General features: G+C 41.5%; 2 protein-coding genes across 2 annotated transcripts; one reads left to right on the top strand and one right to left on the bottom strand.

The window, feature by feature from the left end:
• Positions 1-942: 942 nt before the first annotated feature.
• LOC112225820 (glutamate-rich WD repeat-containing protein 1) lies at positions 943-7836 on the top strand. The gene is made up of 7 exons (XM_024389917.2): positions 943-1268; positions 1349-1466; positions 1664-1829; positions 1989-2199; positions 2487-2632; positions 2807-2998; positions 7344-7836. The coding sequence occupies exons 1-7, from the start codon at positions 980-982 to the stop codon at positions 7650-7652; spliced, it is 1431 nt and encodes a 476-aa protein (XP_024245685.1). The 5' UTR covers positions 943-979; the 3' UTR covers positions 7653-7836.
• A 5769-nt stretch (positions 7837-13605) lies between these two features.
• Positions 13606-17239, bottom strand: LOC112225810. The gene is made up of 2 exons (XM_024389906.2): positions 16933-17239; positions 13606-15622 (listed from the first exon to the last, which is right to left on the bottom strand). Exons 1-2 carry the CDS (start codon positions 16982-16984, stop codon positions 14658-14660), a joined length of 1017 nt encoding a protein of 338 aa, XP_024245674.2. The 5' UTR covers positions 16985-17239; the 3' UTR covers positions 13606-14657.

Raw genomic sequence — 17239 nt, 5'->3', positions numbered from 1 at the left:
CCTTCTTGTGGGCAAATTTTGTCTGGCATTCTCTGGATTTATGGTGCTTTCAAGACAACTGAAAAACAAGGTTGAATCATGACGTCACTGATCTTCGTGTCGGAGTTCCCGACTTGGAATTCCGAGTTGGATGACCATTCAAAACATATTTTCCCAGTCTGAGCTTGTTTTTTTTTCCAAGTTCCCTGTTGCCTTGAACTCACTAAAGTCTGAGATTTCCCTGTTCTGAGTTTCCAGTTGTTTTGAACTCGGCAGAAGTCATGCTGGATGGACAGCATGGACAATGTATTCAACCTTTTCTTGCACATTGTGTTGCGTGTGAATGTTTATCTGTTTAAGCTTGAAAAAAAGACTCTAAACCCAGACTTGGACCACACACCCTCTCCACAGTTCTGTGTAATGTTTATGTCCAATGGCCGATGAGCACCGATATGTTTTTTCTATAATTTCTCTTCATATGACAAGAATTGAAAAGGATTTACCAGTAGATTGTCGACTTGATTCAAGATGATGACTGCTTGTCTAGCTTGCTAGCTCAGATTTGTAAAGTATGATGCTACGCTGAAACACCTGCATTTCTGATCTGCCTTACTCAAGAAAGCAAAAAAGAGACCATGTTTGTATTCGGCTTTATTAACCCAATATTTTTTTTAACATTGTTTGCAAACTGATATGTGACACGTTTAATGCCAAAATAACATGCGAAACAGGGGAAATAATATTTTAGCTAAACAGGTGGGGCTCAAAACACCACTTGCCTTGAATGGGTGGCCACAATCAGCTATTTTCAAATCTTATTCACTTTACATTTTGTAATACATTTTGTTTATCCATAAGATTACAGTAATTCCTTCCTTGGTTAGATGTTTATAGAATTAGTGGACTTTACTGGCAGTAGCAATGGTCAGGCAAAATTCCAGACTGTCTGCCAAAGAGGCCAGTCAGGAACAGGGGAAGAACATCAGCTGAATTATCGTAAATGAGCGAGACAGAGCGAGCGAGAGACAAACCACGTGATCAATCCACCGGAAGTAAGCAAAGCCTGGCCCCTCTCAAAATGTCGGCGCCCAGAGAAGACATGCTTCCGAACGATGGAGAGGTGGAGGAAATGGAAGGGGGTGGCAGCGACGAAGACGAAATGGAAGAAGAGGGAAAGGATGGAGAACAGGAAACTCAAGTATATGTCCCCGGAAAACAGCCTCTCCAACCCGGAGAGGAGCTCGAGATGGACCGCTCGGCTTACCGCATGTACCACGAGTGTCAGACAGGTTGGTCCAACAGTTAACTAGCTAATAGAGTGATTTTATTGCCCATCAAACAAATTAATTGGAATGTTTTAAACTAACAGGTGCTCCTTGCCTGAGCTTCGACGTGTTGAGAGATGCGAATGGAGACGGCAGGGAACAGTATCCCCTCTCTATGCTGCTCTGTGCAGGCACACAGGCTGACGCTGCCCTCAGCAACAGGTAGCTGTCACACCCACCGATCCATTACAATGACACTCTGCATACCCTCAGACTGCCCTCCTATTGTGAGGCTGATGTGAAGGGATCCCCAAATACTCACATTGAATATACTTTTTGCACACCCCTTATTGGTAGTCCTTTATTGCCCAGGCCTCATTGACTTATCCTACCATACCTTTTCTCCTCCTTCCTCTAAGACTGCTTCTCATACGCATGCACAACCTCCACGGTACTACAGAGAAAGTGAAGGATGGGGACGAGAGCAGTGATGGAGAGAGTGATGAAGAGGATGATGATGAAGATAAGAAGCCACAGATGGAGTTGGCCATGATGCCTCACTACGGAGGGATCAACAGAGTCCGAGTGAGTTTAACTGTTCTCATTGTCTGAGAGTATCTGAATATCTCTTGTACCCTCAGTTTGTTCTTCTGTACATGCACCCTGATTGGACTGTGTGTTGTGAGGCAGCAGTATACTGTGGTTTGAAAGGCGCAACATTAACGTTGTCTATTTTCCCACCAGGTGACCCATCGTGGAGATCAGTCATTGGCTGCTGTCTGGTCAGAGAAAGGTCAGGTGGAGATATTTGACCTCCGATCCCAGATGGAAGCGGTCTACAGTTCAGCTGCCATGTCAACCTTCGTCAAACAGCAGAAGGAAGCCACGCCCCTCTTCAGTTTCTCGGGTCACATGACTGAGGGCTTTGCCATTGATTGGTCGCCCAAAGTACCCGGTGAGTCGGGCCATTGCCACGTCTGATGTTTTGGTACCTCTAAAGCAAGGTGCATATTCCTCACCATCTGCTGTGTAGATACTGTTCTATGTATAAGGGGATGTCTACTATGCTGGCTTCCATCCCAAATTAATGAGAATGACTGGCTCAATCTAATTACCTTGATGATAAAAATAAAAAAATTGTACAGGACTAGTCTTAATGTGGTTCTGGGAAACTGTCCCTAAATAAATGTGAATACATGAGTAGAATAATAAGCTAATTTATTAGTATGTTTTGTCTAACAGGTCGGCTGGTCAGTGGCGACTGCAAAAAGAACATCCACGTGTGGGAACCACAGGAGGGAGGGACTTCCTGGCAGATCGACCAACGGCCTTTCAGTTCTCACACCAAGTCTGTGGAGGACCTGCAGTGGTCACCCACAGAAGCCACTGTATGATGGGAGAAGCAGTGGGATGTTAGGCTGAGTGACAATATCAGTAGATGAAAAGAAACTTTAGACTTTTTTTTATGTCAGTTGAAGCAGACATGATGGCTAAAATGATAGCTAAAACTGCAACTTTCTGTCTCATTGTCCTCTTTCTTCCTCTTTCATCCTACCCCCAAGGTTTTTGCATCCTGCTCTGTGGATCAGTCCATCCGGGTCTGGGACACCAGAGCCCCGCCCAACTCCATGCTATGTGCCAAGGAAGCACACTCCTCAGACGTCAACGTCATCAGTTGGAACAGGACTGAACCATTCCTCCTGTCCGGCGGGGACGACGGACTTCTGAAAGTTTGGGACTTGAGGCAGTTCCAGGTAAGAACTGCAGTAAGGTTAATTTGGCCCTAGACTTAGATATTAGTCTAAGGTTGGGATTTAGGGAGGGTGATCTGATCCTATGGTACGAACCAGGGCAAGTTTATTTTGGGAAACTGAAGGCTAAGTTAATCGTTAGAACCTTTGTAGGAGCATCATTTAATCTCAGAGCTGTTTCCCAAAACCATAATTGCTGAAGTTGCACTTGAAAACATTTGTTATTTAGCATTTAAAGGCAGAGACCGTACAGGTGCATTAAAGTTGGGACTGAGATACTGAAAAATAGCTTCTCCCCCTCTAGGCCATCAGACTGTTTAAATAGTCACCACTAGGGTTGCACATTTTAGGGAATATTCAGAGGTGGAAACTTTACGTGGGAATATATTAATATTACTTTCTGTTAATTCCCATATCATTTAAATGTACATGTTTTTGCATTGGATATACACTACTGTTCAAAAGTTTGGGGTCACTTAGAAACGTCCTTGTTGATGCTGGCCTTCTAGGCAGAGTTGCAAATAAAAATCCATATCTCAGACTGGCTAATAAAAAGATTAAGATGGGCGAAAGAACACAGACACTGAACAGAGGAACTCCGCTTAGAAGGCCAGCATCCCAGAGTCGCCTTTTCACTGAAGCTGACAATTGGCCTCAGTACGCCTATGTAGATATTCCATTAAAAATCATGTTTCCAACTACAATAATCATTTACAACATTAACAATGTGTACACTGTATTTCTGATCAATTTAATGTTATTTTAATGGACAAACAAATTGCCTTTCTTTAAAAAATGAGGACATTTCTAAGTGACACCAAACTTTTGAACAGTAGTGTATTTTCCATATCATATGGAGACAGAAACATAAACCTTTTACCTTATCATAAGTAGACATAATTGCAAATTATGAAATACTTCCAATAGAAATTTTAAAAATGATTTAGTTATGAATTGAACTTTTAATTAAATGAGTTGACTCTTAACATGGAATGATTTCACTGAACAACAAAAGAAAAGGAATATTGAATGGTCCCCAATGATCCATTTGAACCAAAAATGTTTTCAATATACATCTGTAAAAGGATATTCTAGAAACAAAATCTTTGGTTGTCTTCCTCTCGGGCTTCCATGTCTTCTCCCTGGACCTCATCAACGTTTACATCTTGAACATCAGACTCTGAGGCCTCATCTTCACTCACTTTCCAACCTTGTTGAGGATGGCTCGCTGTCAGGCTCAAAAAGCCTAAAATTTGCCCGGATGGCACCAATTTTTCAACCCTTGTATTGGTCGGCCTGTTGCGTGCTTTGGTGTGTATGTTCCCAAACAAGGACCAGTTGCGCTCTGAAGAGGCTGATGATGGTGGGATATGGAGCATGATGGAGGCAACAGGGGAAAGAGACTCAGAACCACAAAGTCCCTTCCACCTGGTGGCTGATGAGATATGTTGGCACGACTGCCATATCGCATCTCCATCCCAAAGCCCTTGCTTGGAAGTGTACTTCGCCAGACTGCCAAGAACCTCGCCCTCATCCAGGCCAATGTGGCGAGACACGGTAGTGATCACACCATAGGCCTTGTTGATCTCTGCACCAGACAGGATGCTCTTGCCAGCATACTTGGGGTCCAACATGTATGCTGCTGCGTGTATGGGCTTCAGGCAGAAGTCTTCATGCTTTTTGATGTATTTCAGAACTGCAGTTTCCTCTGCTTGGAGCAACAAGGAAGGGGGCAGGGCAGTACGGATTTCTTCTCTTACATCTGCTAGTATAATGAAACAGCAGGGAGCAGGTCTCGAACCCTCGACCTTTGAGCCCGAGGTCCGGCGCGCTATTGACTGTGCCACAAAAGCATGCTCGTGCGGCAGAGTCGATTTCTGCGCTTATAAACCCAGGGTTGTTACACTAGCAGAGTCTGAACATCAGACAGGATGGCATTGTCTCCCTCAATCTGTGCAATGGCTTCTGCTATAGGTTTCAGGAGTTTCAAGCTGTTACCAACCTCTCCCAAAATACATCATCCAGAAGGATCCTCTTGATGGGGCTGTCCATATCGGCAGGATGTGATGTGGCCATTTCTTGGAGCGACTCCTTCCCCTCCAGGAGACTGTCAAACATGATGACAACACCAACCCAACGAGTGTTGCTGGGCAGCTTCAATGTGGTGCTCTTATTCTTATCACTTTGCTTGGTGAGGTAGATTTCTGCTATAACTTGACCCTTCACATGCCTAACCATTTCCTTGGCTCTCTTGTAGAGTGTATCCATTGTTTTCAGTGCCATGATGTCATTGAGGAGCAGATTCAATGCATGAGCAACACAGCCAATGGGTGTGATGTGAGGTTAGGACTCCTCCACTTTAGACCAAGCAGCCTTCATGTTCACAGCATTGTCTGTCACCAGTGCAAATACCTTCTGTGGTCCAAGGTCATTGGCTGCCTTCGGCTCATGTAGTGCAATGTAGAGACCGGTGTTTCTATTGTCCCGTGTCTGTGCTCTTTTAGAATACTGATTGAGGGGTGGAGATGATGTAGTTAATTGTTCCTTGCCCACGAACATTCAACCACCCGTCAGAGATGATCGCAATACAGTCTGCTTTCTCTATGATTTGCTTGACCTTCACTTGAACTCTGTTGAGCTCTGCTTCCAGCAAATTAATAGATAAAGCATGTCTGGTTGGAAGGGTGTATGCTGGGCGAAGAACATTCAGAAATCTCTTCCGAGACACATTGCCTGTGAGCATCAGAGGGGAACCAGTTGCATACACAGCTCGAGCAAGACATTCATCAGCATTTCTCTGACTACGTTCCTCCATTGACTCAAAAAAACATGATTCCAGGAAGACCATGAGCTGTTGCTATCGGTAAGGTGTCTGATTCATCATTTTCACCTCGAACAGAAGTAGAGGGACTTTTGTCAATGGTTGCTTGTTGTGAGCGCTGAGGGAACTTTATGCACTTAGCCAGATGATTCTGCATCTTTGTTGCATTCTTCACATATGATTTTGCACAGTATTTGCAAATGTACACAGCTTTTTCTTCTACATTAGCTGCAACTTTAAATAGCATTTCCGGGTTAAACAGGAATACCAGGATGGTTGCAATTTTCTCAAAGGTATTTTTTAAAAGATTTTCTGTAAAATATTAAACCCATAGAAAGGAATGGAAGCAATGCAAATACTGTAAATGCCATCTTTGCATGATTATTGTACCATCTGGGTTGGTTTGTTTGGGTTTAAAATGGCTGCAGTCCCAACACCCTTAACAGATTCATCCTCACTGCATGCCACTGCTGCTGGACAATCACACACTGCCTTCAATCTCTACCTGTGTTTTCTGTGCATCGGACAATAATCAAATCAAATGTTATTGGTCACATACACATGGTTAGCAGACGTTAATGCGAGTGTAGCGAAATGCTTGTGCTTCTAGTTCTGAACTTACAGTAATATCTAACAATTTCCCAACTACCTCATACACAAAGTGTAAAGGAATGAATAAGAATATGTACATATAAATATATGGATGAGCGATGGCCGAACGGCATAGGCAAGATGCAGTAGATGGTATAGAGTACAGTATAGACATATGAGATGAGTAGTGTTGGGTATGTAAACATTATATAAAGTGGCATAGTTTAAAGTGACTAGTGATACATTTATTACATCCAATTTTTAATTATTAAAGTGGCTAGAGATTTGAGTCAGTATTTTGGCAGCAGCCACTCAATGTTAATGATGGCTGTTTAACAGTCTGATGGCCTTGAGATAGAAGCTGTTTTTCAGTCTCTCGGTCCCAGCTTTGATGCACCTGTACTGACCTCGCCTTCTGGATGATAGCGGGGTGAACAGGCAGTGGCTCAGGTGGTTGTTGTCCTTGATGATCGTTTTGGCCTTCATGTGACATCGGGTGCTGTAGGTGTCCTGGAGGGCAGGTAGTTTGTGCGATAAATCCTCTTGTCTCCCCCACCCCTTCTCCTCTACACCCACAGTAATCATGTCCTATCCTGTATGATGGCATTTCAACATTTAGGTGGAATGTAGAGGAAAAGTTGGCTCCCACACACTGGCCCTCTTTTATTTATTTATTTATATATATATAGCTTCGAGGTTTATAGAGATTTGATATTACCCTGAAGAGCTGGAGGAGCACCACATCAACAGTGGTTACATGTTCTGACTAGTATTGCGCTTTAGAACCCTTGGGAGGTCGCCCATGGGACTGGTCTGGGGTCAGTGTGTGTTTGACAAGGCAGATCTTAGTTATTCAGTTATTCTAAACCAGAATGCTCACAACAGAAGTGAGGAGAGATTATGCTAAACCGTAATATTATCTACCTGTGCTTTCAGTCGGGCCGGCCGGTGGCTAACTTCAAGCAGCACAGCGCGCCAGTGACATCAGTAGAATGGAACCCTGTGGACTCCAGCGTGTTCGCCGCCTCTGGAGCGGACGACGTGGTCAGCCAATGGGACCTATCAGTAGAGTCAAGTGATGTGGGTGCGAGGGAGGGGGGGGTGAAGGACCTGCCCCCCCAGCTGCTGTTCCTGCACCAGGGTCAGACAGAGGTCAAGGAAATCCATTGGCACCCGCAGATACCCGGGGTGATGGTCTCTACTGCTCTGTCAGGCTTCAACGTGTTCAGGACCATCTCTGTATAGTTGTGTGTGTGTGTGTGTGTGTGTGTGTGTGTGAGGGTCTAAGTGTGCCTGTGTTTTTTACTTCTCAGTCCCCTCTGCTCTGTTGGCATGCATTTACCATGTACTGTGCATATATGTTATTCCTTCTAGCCTTCACAAGTAGCATGTGTACCAACATGTTCAAAATAAAACACTACCAAATTACTGTTTTGGTGTATATTTTTTTCTCAACCCAACAAAATGACTGTTGGTTGACATGAAGGAATGAAATAATGAGCTATTCATTTCCATTAATATACACCCCCCTATGTCTGTATTTCTAGAGTGATGCTAATATTTTGCTTTTAGATCAAAGGGTTTAGTACAGTGTCACCTTTTATGTGAGGGTATTTTTATATACAGCTGTGGGAAAAATGAAGAGACCACTGCAAAATGATCAGTTTCTCTGATTTTACTATTTATGGGTATGTGTTTGGGTAAAATGAAATGTTTTGTTTTGTTCTATAGTCTACTAACAACATTTCTCCCAAATAAAAATATTGTCATTTAGAGCATTTATTTGCAGAAAATGACAACTGGTCAAAATAACAAAAGATGCAGTGTTGTTAGACCTCGAGTAATGCAAAGAAAACAAGTTCATATTCATTTTTAAACAACACAATACTAATGTTTTAACTTAGGAAGAGTTCAGATATCAATATTTGATGGAACAACCCAGATTTTTTTCAATCACAGCTTTCATGTGTCTTGGCATGCTCTCCACCAGTCATTGATATTGGGTGACTTTATGCCATTGCTGGCGCAAAGATTCAAGCAGCTTTGCTTTATTTGATGGCCATCCTTCTTCTTGATCACATTCTTGATCTGGTGGTCCTCCATCCACACCTTGATTGACCTGGCTGTGTGGCATGGAGCATTATCCTGCTGGAAAAACCATTCCTTACATCAACGATCCTCCACCTAATTTCACAGTGGGTACGAGACACTGGCTTGTATTCCTTTCCAGGTCTCTCTCCCTCTGTGAAATTTGGTGGAGGATCAGCGATGATCTGGGGTGCTTCAGCAAGGCTGGAATCGGGCAGATTTGTCTTTGTGAAGGACAGATGAATCAAGGCAGGTATAAGGTAGTCCTGGAAGAAAACATGCTTCCTTCTGCTCTGACAATGTTCCCCAACTCTGGGGATTGTTTTTTTCCAGCAGGACAATGCTCCATGCCACACAGCCAGGTCAATCAAGGTGCGGATGGAGGACCAATTTGGGAGAAATGTCAGTAGTTTATAGAATAAAACAAAAATGTTAATTTTACCCAAAAGCATAGTTATAAATAGTGAAACTGATAATTTTGCAGTGGTCTATTAATTTTTTCCAGAGCTGTAATATGCACACAGTGGTCTTCTCTAAATACCCATACCAGCGTACTACATACTTAAACTCCATGCTATTCCCTCACTTTCACATTCTTTTTTGCATGTACCGTTTAGTAAAAAGTATGCAGTATGCCACAGCTGCAACTCAGTAGCGGCTCCTGATTGGCTGAGTAGGTGGGGCGGGGCAGAGTGTGGGTGGATTTTTTCCAAATTCAACAGACATGCATTGCATTAACCAGCCTGATAATAGCTATTTTTCAATTCGATTAATTTCTCTAAACTCTGAATAAGAGTTATAGGCCTACTCAGGCTGGTTATAGGAAGACTATCACATTAGACCTACACTGTAGTAGACCATATAGCTCATCTATCCTATTTAAGGACTGAAGACAAACTAATTTGGTTTCATTTCAACAAAGTGCTGTAACATATAGTAATGAAATCAAACAGCCTAGTAGTACACACAAACGTTTAAAATGTTCAAATCAACTGACTATTGCACATAAAACGTGGACAGTTGGGTGCATGTGTAATAGTATAACTTTAGACCGTCCCCTCGCCCATACCCGGGCGCGAACCAGGGACCCTCTACACACATCAACAACAGAAGCATCGTTACCCATCGCTCCACAAAAGCCGCGGCTCTGCTGAGCAAGGGGAACTACTACTTCAAGGGCTCAGAACAAGTGACGTCACCGATTGAAACGCTATTTAGCGCGCACCGCGTTTCACATCCGTTACACATGCAAATTCAGAACTGCTGGACAGCACCATAATAAACTAAAGTACTAATCATTGGGAACGAGATCAGAATGAATGCTGAGGCTTGATCCATTAATGAAATAGATAGCCACGCCTACAACACTAAAACAATCCATATGTTCAAATCAAAAGGCCTGATTAATATGACATCAATAACACAGCCACATCACAAATCAAAAGGCCTGATTAATATGACATCAATAACACAGCCACATCACAAATCAAAAGGCCTGATTAATATGACATCAATAACACAGCCACATCACAAATCAAAAGATGGTTTAGTATTTAGTTTAAAAGCGCTGACTAAGGCCAAGAGAACAAGAAACACTTTCAATGAGAAAACAGAAATCCACGTAGTTTTTAAGGAGAAAAAAAGACTAGTCTACGATGCGATACTCGTGATCATTGTAAGAACAAAAACGGCATTTGAACACCGCAAACAACCTGGTCTCAGAGCATTTTGTAGTATTCTGTATTTACAAATGAGACACTCAATTTAGAACGATGTTACGTTTCGTATTGTATGTATTCATTTTTGGATGTGCATTACCCATTACATAATTTACGAATTTGCTAAACGTATGATATATTACGAATTCTAGCTTGGCTAACATTAGCTAGTCTGGGCGTTAAGGTTAGGGTTAACTAACATGCTAAGTAGTTGCAATGTAGCTCAAAGGTAGTTGAAAATTGCTTTGGGTTGCTAGACGTTCACGTTATCCGCCAACCACCTTCCTTTTGTTTTTGACTTAAGTAACCATCTGTCTTATGTAACCATACTAGACGTAGCATATACTAAATGGAGTGTCCCGGATTTACATACAGAGTCATATGAAATGTTCTAAGACTAGGTTGCCGCAGAAGCTTGCTATTAGCTATCTTCCCAATTAATGATAGCCTAGTTTTGTTGGAAGAGAACTAGGGGCTTATCACTCGCAGCCCACCTCTTCCAATGCGGAAAAGTGTGCATCGAATTCTACAAATATGAAGAGCCAAAACTAGCATAACATCCTAGCATTTAAACCATACACGATTTAAGAAAATTCACATAATATAAAACGTTCTATTTTCGCATACTGAGAATGCGTCATGCTGGACTGCATGGTTTCACATTATTGAATCATTTCGGTAGCACATCCCTATTGATTATCAGCTGTTGTCAAAGCCGAAATGAGTATGACATCTGCACATTTAAAGTATACTCGATTTTTGAAACGTAACATACTATAAAATTGTATATTTTTTTGGCATACTCAAACGGCCTATTAGCAGTTGTGGAAAAAGTACCCAATAGTCATACTTGAGTAAAAGTAAAGATACCCTAATAGAAAATGACTCAAGTAAAAGTGAAAGTCACCCAGTAAAATACTACTTGAGTAAAAGTCTAAAAGTATTTGGTTTTAAATATACTTAAGTATCAAAAGTAAATGTAATTGCTAAAATATACTTTAAAAATAAAAGTAAAAGTATAAATAATTTCAAATTTCTTATATTAAGAAAACCAGATGGCACCATTGATTTTTTTTATTTACTGATAGCCAAGGGCACACTCCAACACTCAACAGACATAATTTACAAACGAAGCATTTGCATTTAGTGAGTCTGCCAGATCAGAGGTACCAGGATGACCAGGGATGTTCTCTTGATAAGTGTTTGAATTGGATAATTTTCTTGTCCTGCCAAGCATTCAAAATGTAACTTATGGGTGTCAGGGAAAATGTATGGAGTAAAAAGTTAATTATTTGCATTAGGAATGTAATACAGTAAAAGTTGTCAAAAATATAAATAGTAAAGTAAAGTACAGATACCCCAAAAAACGACTTTAGTACTTTAGACCACTGCCTATTAGGACACAAGTATGGGTATTCTGACATGACCACTAACTACATCAAGCTTGTGACTACAAACTTCTTGGATGCATAGACCCTTTTCCAGTACTCGACACACTGACGTCATGCACAGATGCGCAGTACTCTTGGCGGCAATAAGAAAGCCATCGCCATCTGCCCATTCGATATACCCTAGATTTACGTTTTTATTACTTATAAACAAAATAACTTTTTGGGGTTCTCATACGCTTACAATTACGTTTTGATTCTTGCTTGAACAGTCGTTAAGGTTATATTTGGGTTGGGATCATTGCAAAATAACTAATTTTGGATGCAGCAGTTGTTAGCTAGATTTTTTTGCTGGTGTTCTATGAGAACTCCCCCTTATCTGCCACCAATTTGCACAGCTTGCGCACAGCGCCCTCATGCGGCGATATTTGTAAACACAGAAAGGGGTCTATTTACAGCTAGTTTAGGTTGTGTTTCGGATGATGTTTGTCCAATAGGAAGTGAATGGTGAATAATGTTGTCATTTGAGACACTTTTATCGTAAGAATAGGTGTTTGTGAACACCTACATGATTAAGAATGCTACCATGATTATAGATAATCATAAATTATTTGTTAATGATGAGTGAGAAAGTTAGAGGGATAAAGATCATCTCCCCCATTATTGGTAATGGTGACAGGTTTGCATGCTTTGTTGGAGCCTAACTTTCTCACTCATTATTCATGAATGATTTTTCTTAATCATGGTATTATCAGGATTAGATCTATAAAGTGCTTTCATTTCTAAACAGTAAAATACCCTCAAATAAAAAGGGGACATTCTGTCCTGTCACTTCATATGAAACATGATCTCAAATCCGAAATGCTGGAGAATATAGCCACATTTTAAAGGTTGGCATCCCTGTCCAAATACAGATGTAGGAGAGTGTATTCTCGCATTCATATTCCTGCCATCTTTCCACATAAGTTAATGAGTACACTGACACAAGGAAACACTTTGCTGAAACATTACGCTGTAAGGAAATATGTTTATTGAAGTAACCAGCATATCCAAGAGGATCCATCACGAGATAAAGAACATGTCCAGAGACAATTCTTTCCAGACCCCCTCCTCTTCTCCCTACAGCATTACTTGTAAGGGGAAAGGGGGATACCTAGTCAGTTGTACACCTGAATGCATTTAACCCAACCCCCTTGTACAATGTTGGTCCAAAAGAAGCATTAAATAGGTCATACATGCTTTGCAACTGAAATTCAAAACATGAGATTTCAGAGATTGTCAGTGGTTGTTCAAATCAATACTAAGAACTTTTGTAATTGACTACACAGGCTAAATGCATTAAAATTAAAATAGGCCTACATTGGATGTAATTTAGGTCAGAAAAATTCTGACTTGAGAAATTAAAATATTGGAATGTGAACAGTTCACCGTTTAAAAAAAAATAGGAATGACAGATTTATTTAATGAAAACACCATAGATATTAAAGCTCTAAATAAGAGGAAATTCTTAAAATGAGGTATCCATAAACAGAGTAGGGTTGTTCCATGAAATTAGTTGCTTTTGTATCCTTTGATATTTTAAGTAGAAATTGTGCACCAATATTGGATTTTTAAAGCCTGTTATATTAAACGAAGTAGACCACATGGAAAATATATATATATGAACAAAATTCAGCATTGACATGTCCCTCTTTGCACTGACCTCAGAAGATTTTTAGTGCAAACGCAGGTGAGCTGGTTCTACTCTTTTTGGACATTTTCTGGTGTTGTGGTGGAAAACTGAGTGGGTTGAGCTTTAACTCGTCAACCCTGCTACCCCATTTCTACAGGCTAATAATGTTTAATGTAATAAAATGTTGTGAACCTGGCATTCAATTGCCCCTCCCTGTTGCACGCAACAAGCTTCCATTCCCCCTGTCACAAGGGGATTTATGGCTGATTTAAGATGAAATCATTAACCCTGTTACAGTCAACCCTGTTACTTTATTTGGCAGTTATAGTATTTTTATTTATTTATGTAACCTCGAAATGGGAAAACATGTTTTATTAAGTTGAAAATGTGCTAAAATATGTATATATTTTTAACCAAGTTACACTACCTAAAAAGGACTCATTTTGTGGAATAACCCAGTGGCATTTAACAATAAAATCACTCAGAAAAAAAACTTTCCATTAATTAGGTGGAGAAACAGGTGGCAAATAATTATATATTTGTCATAAAAGGCTGATTCATTTAGTTTGTTTCTAAAGAGCATTAAGATGCAATGCTAAAACAGACAAAGCAATTTGCTCTGAGCCATACATGATATGAAAATACAACATAAAGAAGGAAGACATGGCTATGGTGAGTTAAAGCACAGGGATATGAACAACGACTCCCTTTAAGGCACCTTCAGCATAAGATACTAGTCTTTCTGTATCATATGCACTTTCTCTTAAGAAATACCTTTGACCTGGTAAAAACTAAAACATGTTAGTTAAAACATTTCAATTTGCCTTAATCATGGTCATTTAAAAACTGTCATTGTCTTTTACTGAGCACTGATTTAACAGTAAAGCTTCCAGTTTCTTGAAATGAATTAAAGTGCTGCAAACTAGGCTATTTATTCACTGAAAACCTGCTTGGCCTAAAACAATACTAGGCTATTCTTTGTATTTTCAATTGAGACATAATAAATTGAAGTACAGTGTCTGTTAAAAATGTAGCATTTCAAATCTGATGTCAATACATAGGTGGCTATTTCAAAGGTCAAATGTTTTCTGTCCATTAATTGGAGCTTATAAGATTGATTCAATGAAACGGATTCCTGTAGTAACTGTTTACTAACTGCATGTCTATGACTGAGGATCCAAAGGAGCAATTTGGTCCCAAAAACATTTCAACAGAGACTCTTCAAATATCCAGTTGTTGTTCTGAAATACTTAGCTTTGCTTAAACCTCAGTTTTGAATGATAATTTGCAGAATGCATAGAGGAAGTAAACTGTACATAGTTCACAACCAACGAGGAACCATTTTATCCTCTGACTGATTGACATAAGAGTGCTACAGGGCACCTTACAGGCCGATTTCATCATCAAACTCATCTTCAAATGTGTAGCCCCGTCCATTGTCTCCCCCTTCCTCTTCCTCGGAATCAGTCTCTGAGTGACAGTTGTCAACCCTCCTCCTGTCCAATGGGGTGACACCCTCATACTCTGAGCTGTGTGAGGAGGCGGGACTGGAAGGTGAATCCGCCTTGTGATTGGTGGGCTGTACCTCTATTCCCGCGATTGACACACTGATGATGTTGTTCCCTCTCTCTCGCTCTTCCTCGGTGGGACTCACACACTCTTCCTCAACATCTAACCCCTGACCTTCCTCCTCTGACGCTTGGCGAATTATCTCCTCTCGTTTGTCGCTGAATCTCACCTTCGGCCTCTGGCCTTTGGCCTTGATCCCTCCAGTCCCCTCTATTATCCTTCCATCTCCCACCTCATCCTCCTCGATCCCTAAAAGCTTCTTCTCATTCAGCTCGTTCCTTATGCTGACAGACTGATCCTCCACCGCCATTTTAAAATTCTCCACTTCAACGACAAGACTTTTGCTTGGACTGAAGACGTCTTCCTCATTAGCGCGAGTCCTAGTCCAGTCTGAGTCCAGCCCCAGTCCATCCATCACCCCCAGCACATCACCCATGATGGATGGGCCCAGGTCGAAATCCATATCGAGTGTGAAAGACGACACCGACTCGGAATGCTGAAGCTCACTGTTCAGTGTGCTTCCGAAGCCATCTGTGACATCATCAGTGTGGTTAAGTGGCGTCTTAGAATCAACGGGCGCCATTGAGTCGTTTGTTGCCGTGGCACCCGGAGACCCAGGGTCAGGGCTGGGGCCGACGGTAGCCAGGAAGGAGGTGTCACCGAAAGCATCTCCTCCCCTCCCGATGTGCATGGTGTGGCGGAAGTCCCCCAGCGGAGCTGAGATCATGGTGGGGTCCAGGCGAGGCGCCTTGTGGGCCGACTTGTGGAGTGGCATGACAGCTGAGAGAGGGAGAAAGAATTATGGAGAAAGGAGGCAAGAGGGAGAGAAGATGGGGTACAGAGGGAGAGAAGATGGGGTACAGAGGGAGAGAAGATGGGGTACAGAGGGAGAGAAAAAGTGGTGTAGAGAAGAGAGCATGGGGGAAAATGAAAGAGTGACAGAAATAAAGAAAGAGGCCAGAGACGGGGAGAAAAGAAAACCAGTTGGGTGAGACAACACATCAACACGAAACACTTCTATGCATCAGAAAACAAAATGGCAGACTAAATGAAACTAACAAACTACCTTGATGTTCTTACTTTGACGTGATCTATTTATGCGGACACTCAGCCAAGTTCAGTCAGTGTGAGACAAATATCAACTCAATAAACCTATTTAGAAGACACATAACAGAAATAAAATACCTTCACAAAAAGGTATTTTGCCAGTATATAAACCTACAGTGAACAGAGAAGTCCATTCTAGGCTGTCAACATAGATAACAGGTTGAAAGTGAATATGAGGGGCCTGAGCCAAGCTGTCACTGAGGGGCCATTTCCCTTGATTAGTGTCACTGTAGGGGAGACTTCTATGGTCTTATATACAGTGACCTGTCATGACAGGCCTACATGAAAACATCACTGTTGTGCAAGAGTGTGAGAAACCAACGAGTCTTTGGCATTGATAGTTATGCCAAGGCCATGCTGGGACTTGCAAGTGAAACATACTTCTGCCTGGATTCCTTCCCTCGGGGTAGGGGACTTTAAAGCCACAGACAAACACTATATAGGGAAATACTAAAAGCAATTACAATGATTCCCTATTCCATTGAATTGAAAACTATATTGAAAATGGGCACAAACCGGTGCTACTGAGCTTTTAAAGACAATGAGGTAGCCTACATTTAAAAAGCAGTCTGACATTACTGTCCTTTGTTTACTATTTACCAATAACTTCCATCAGAGGATGAAACAGTAAGCGGTTGAAAGTTAATTAGTCCCTATGTGCGTCCCCTTGTTCTTGCAAGTGATATTGCCTCATCAAAGCAAAATCAACAACTCCTCATAAAACTGATCGCTTTTATGCGGCAAGGCAGACTACATCATGTCAAACTTACTGCCAGCCAATAGCTCAGGACCCCATTTCAACAAATAGCAAATGTCTGCGAATTGAACTCTAAAACGTATCATATAGATTGCCTAGCAGTAGTAGTCTATGGAAGGCCATAATGAGTGATGTCAATGGGGAGGGAAAAGGGCAAAACTTGCGCTCCACCGATCAAGTTTCTGAGTGGAGTGTTTCCAAAGCAGAAAAAGTATGGGAAACTTACTTTGATTACGCTCGTGTTTCGCTTCCTCCCGCCTCACTATCCCTCTTTTCATCGGGCTTTTCTTCTTTATCTTCTCTTCTGGCTTCTTCTCGCTCTTTTCCAGCGTCGTTCGGCCTTTTCTAATATTTCTTTTTCTAAGGGATTGGCAAGGAAGTGACGCGATATTTTATTAGGGAGTGTTTTACGGAGGGAGAATGACGGGGTCTCGAGTCCACACATAATCAAACAATCAATAACTAAATGTTTTTGATACAAGGTTTTTGTTACAAGTGTGTAGCATAAGGGGCTCCCGAGTGGCGCAGCGGTC

This window comes from Oncorhynchus tshawytscha, linkage group LG03 (genome assembly GCF_018296145.1).
Source record: "Oncorhynchus tshawytscha isolate Ot180627B linkage group LG03, Otsh_v2.0, whole genome shotgun sequence".
NCBI classification, from domain to species: Eukaryota; Metazoa; Chordata; class Actinopteri; order Salmoniformes; family Salmonidae; genus Oncorhynchus; species Oncorhynchus tshawytscha.
Note: the sequence above shows the minus strand (reverse complement) of the source record. Positions and strands in the feature narration are given on the sequence as shown.

What these genes read in the sequence shown, in the direction of transcription:
- LOC112225820 (XM_024389917.2), top strand. Translation starts at nt 980, where the DNA reads ATGAGCGAGACAGAGCGAGCGAGAGACAAACCACGTGATCAATCCACC. An exon ending in TTGGTCGCCCAAAGTACCCG is followed by an intron (nt 2,200 to 2,486) that starts GTGAGTCGGGCC and finishes TTTGTCTAACAG; the next exon opens with GTCGGCTGGTCAGTGGCGAC. An exon ending in GGGACTTGAGGCAGTTCCAG is followed by an intron (nt 2,999 to 7,343) that starts GTAAGAACTGCA and finishes CTGTGCTTTCAG; the next exon opens with TCGGGCCGGCCGGTGGCTAA.
- LOC112225810 (XM_024389906.2), bottom strand. Translation starts at nt 16,984, where the DNA reads ATGAAAAGAGGGATAGTGAGGCGGGAGGAAGCGAAACACGAGCGTAAT. An exon ending in GAAACACGAGCGTAATCAAA is followed by an intron (nt 15,623 to 16,932) that starts GTAAGTTTCCCA and finishes TCCCTCTCTCAG; the next exon opens with CTGTCATGCCACTCCACAAG.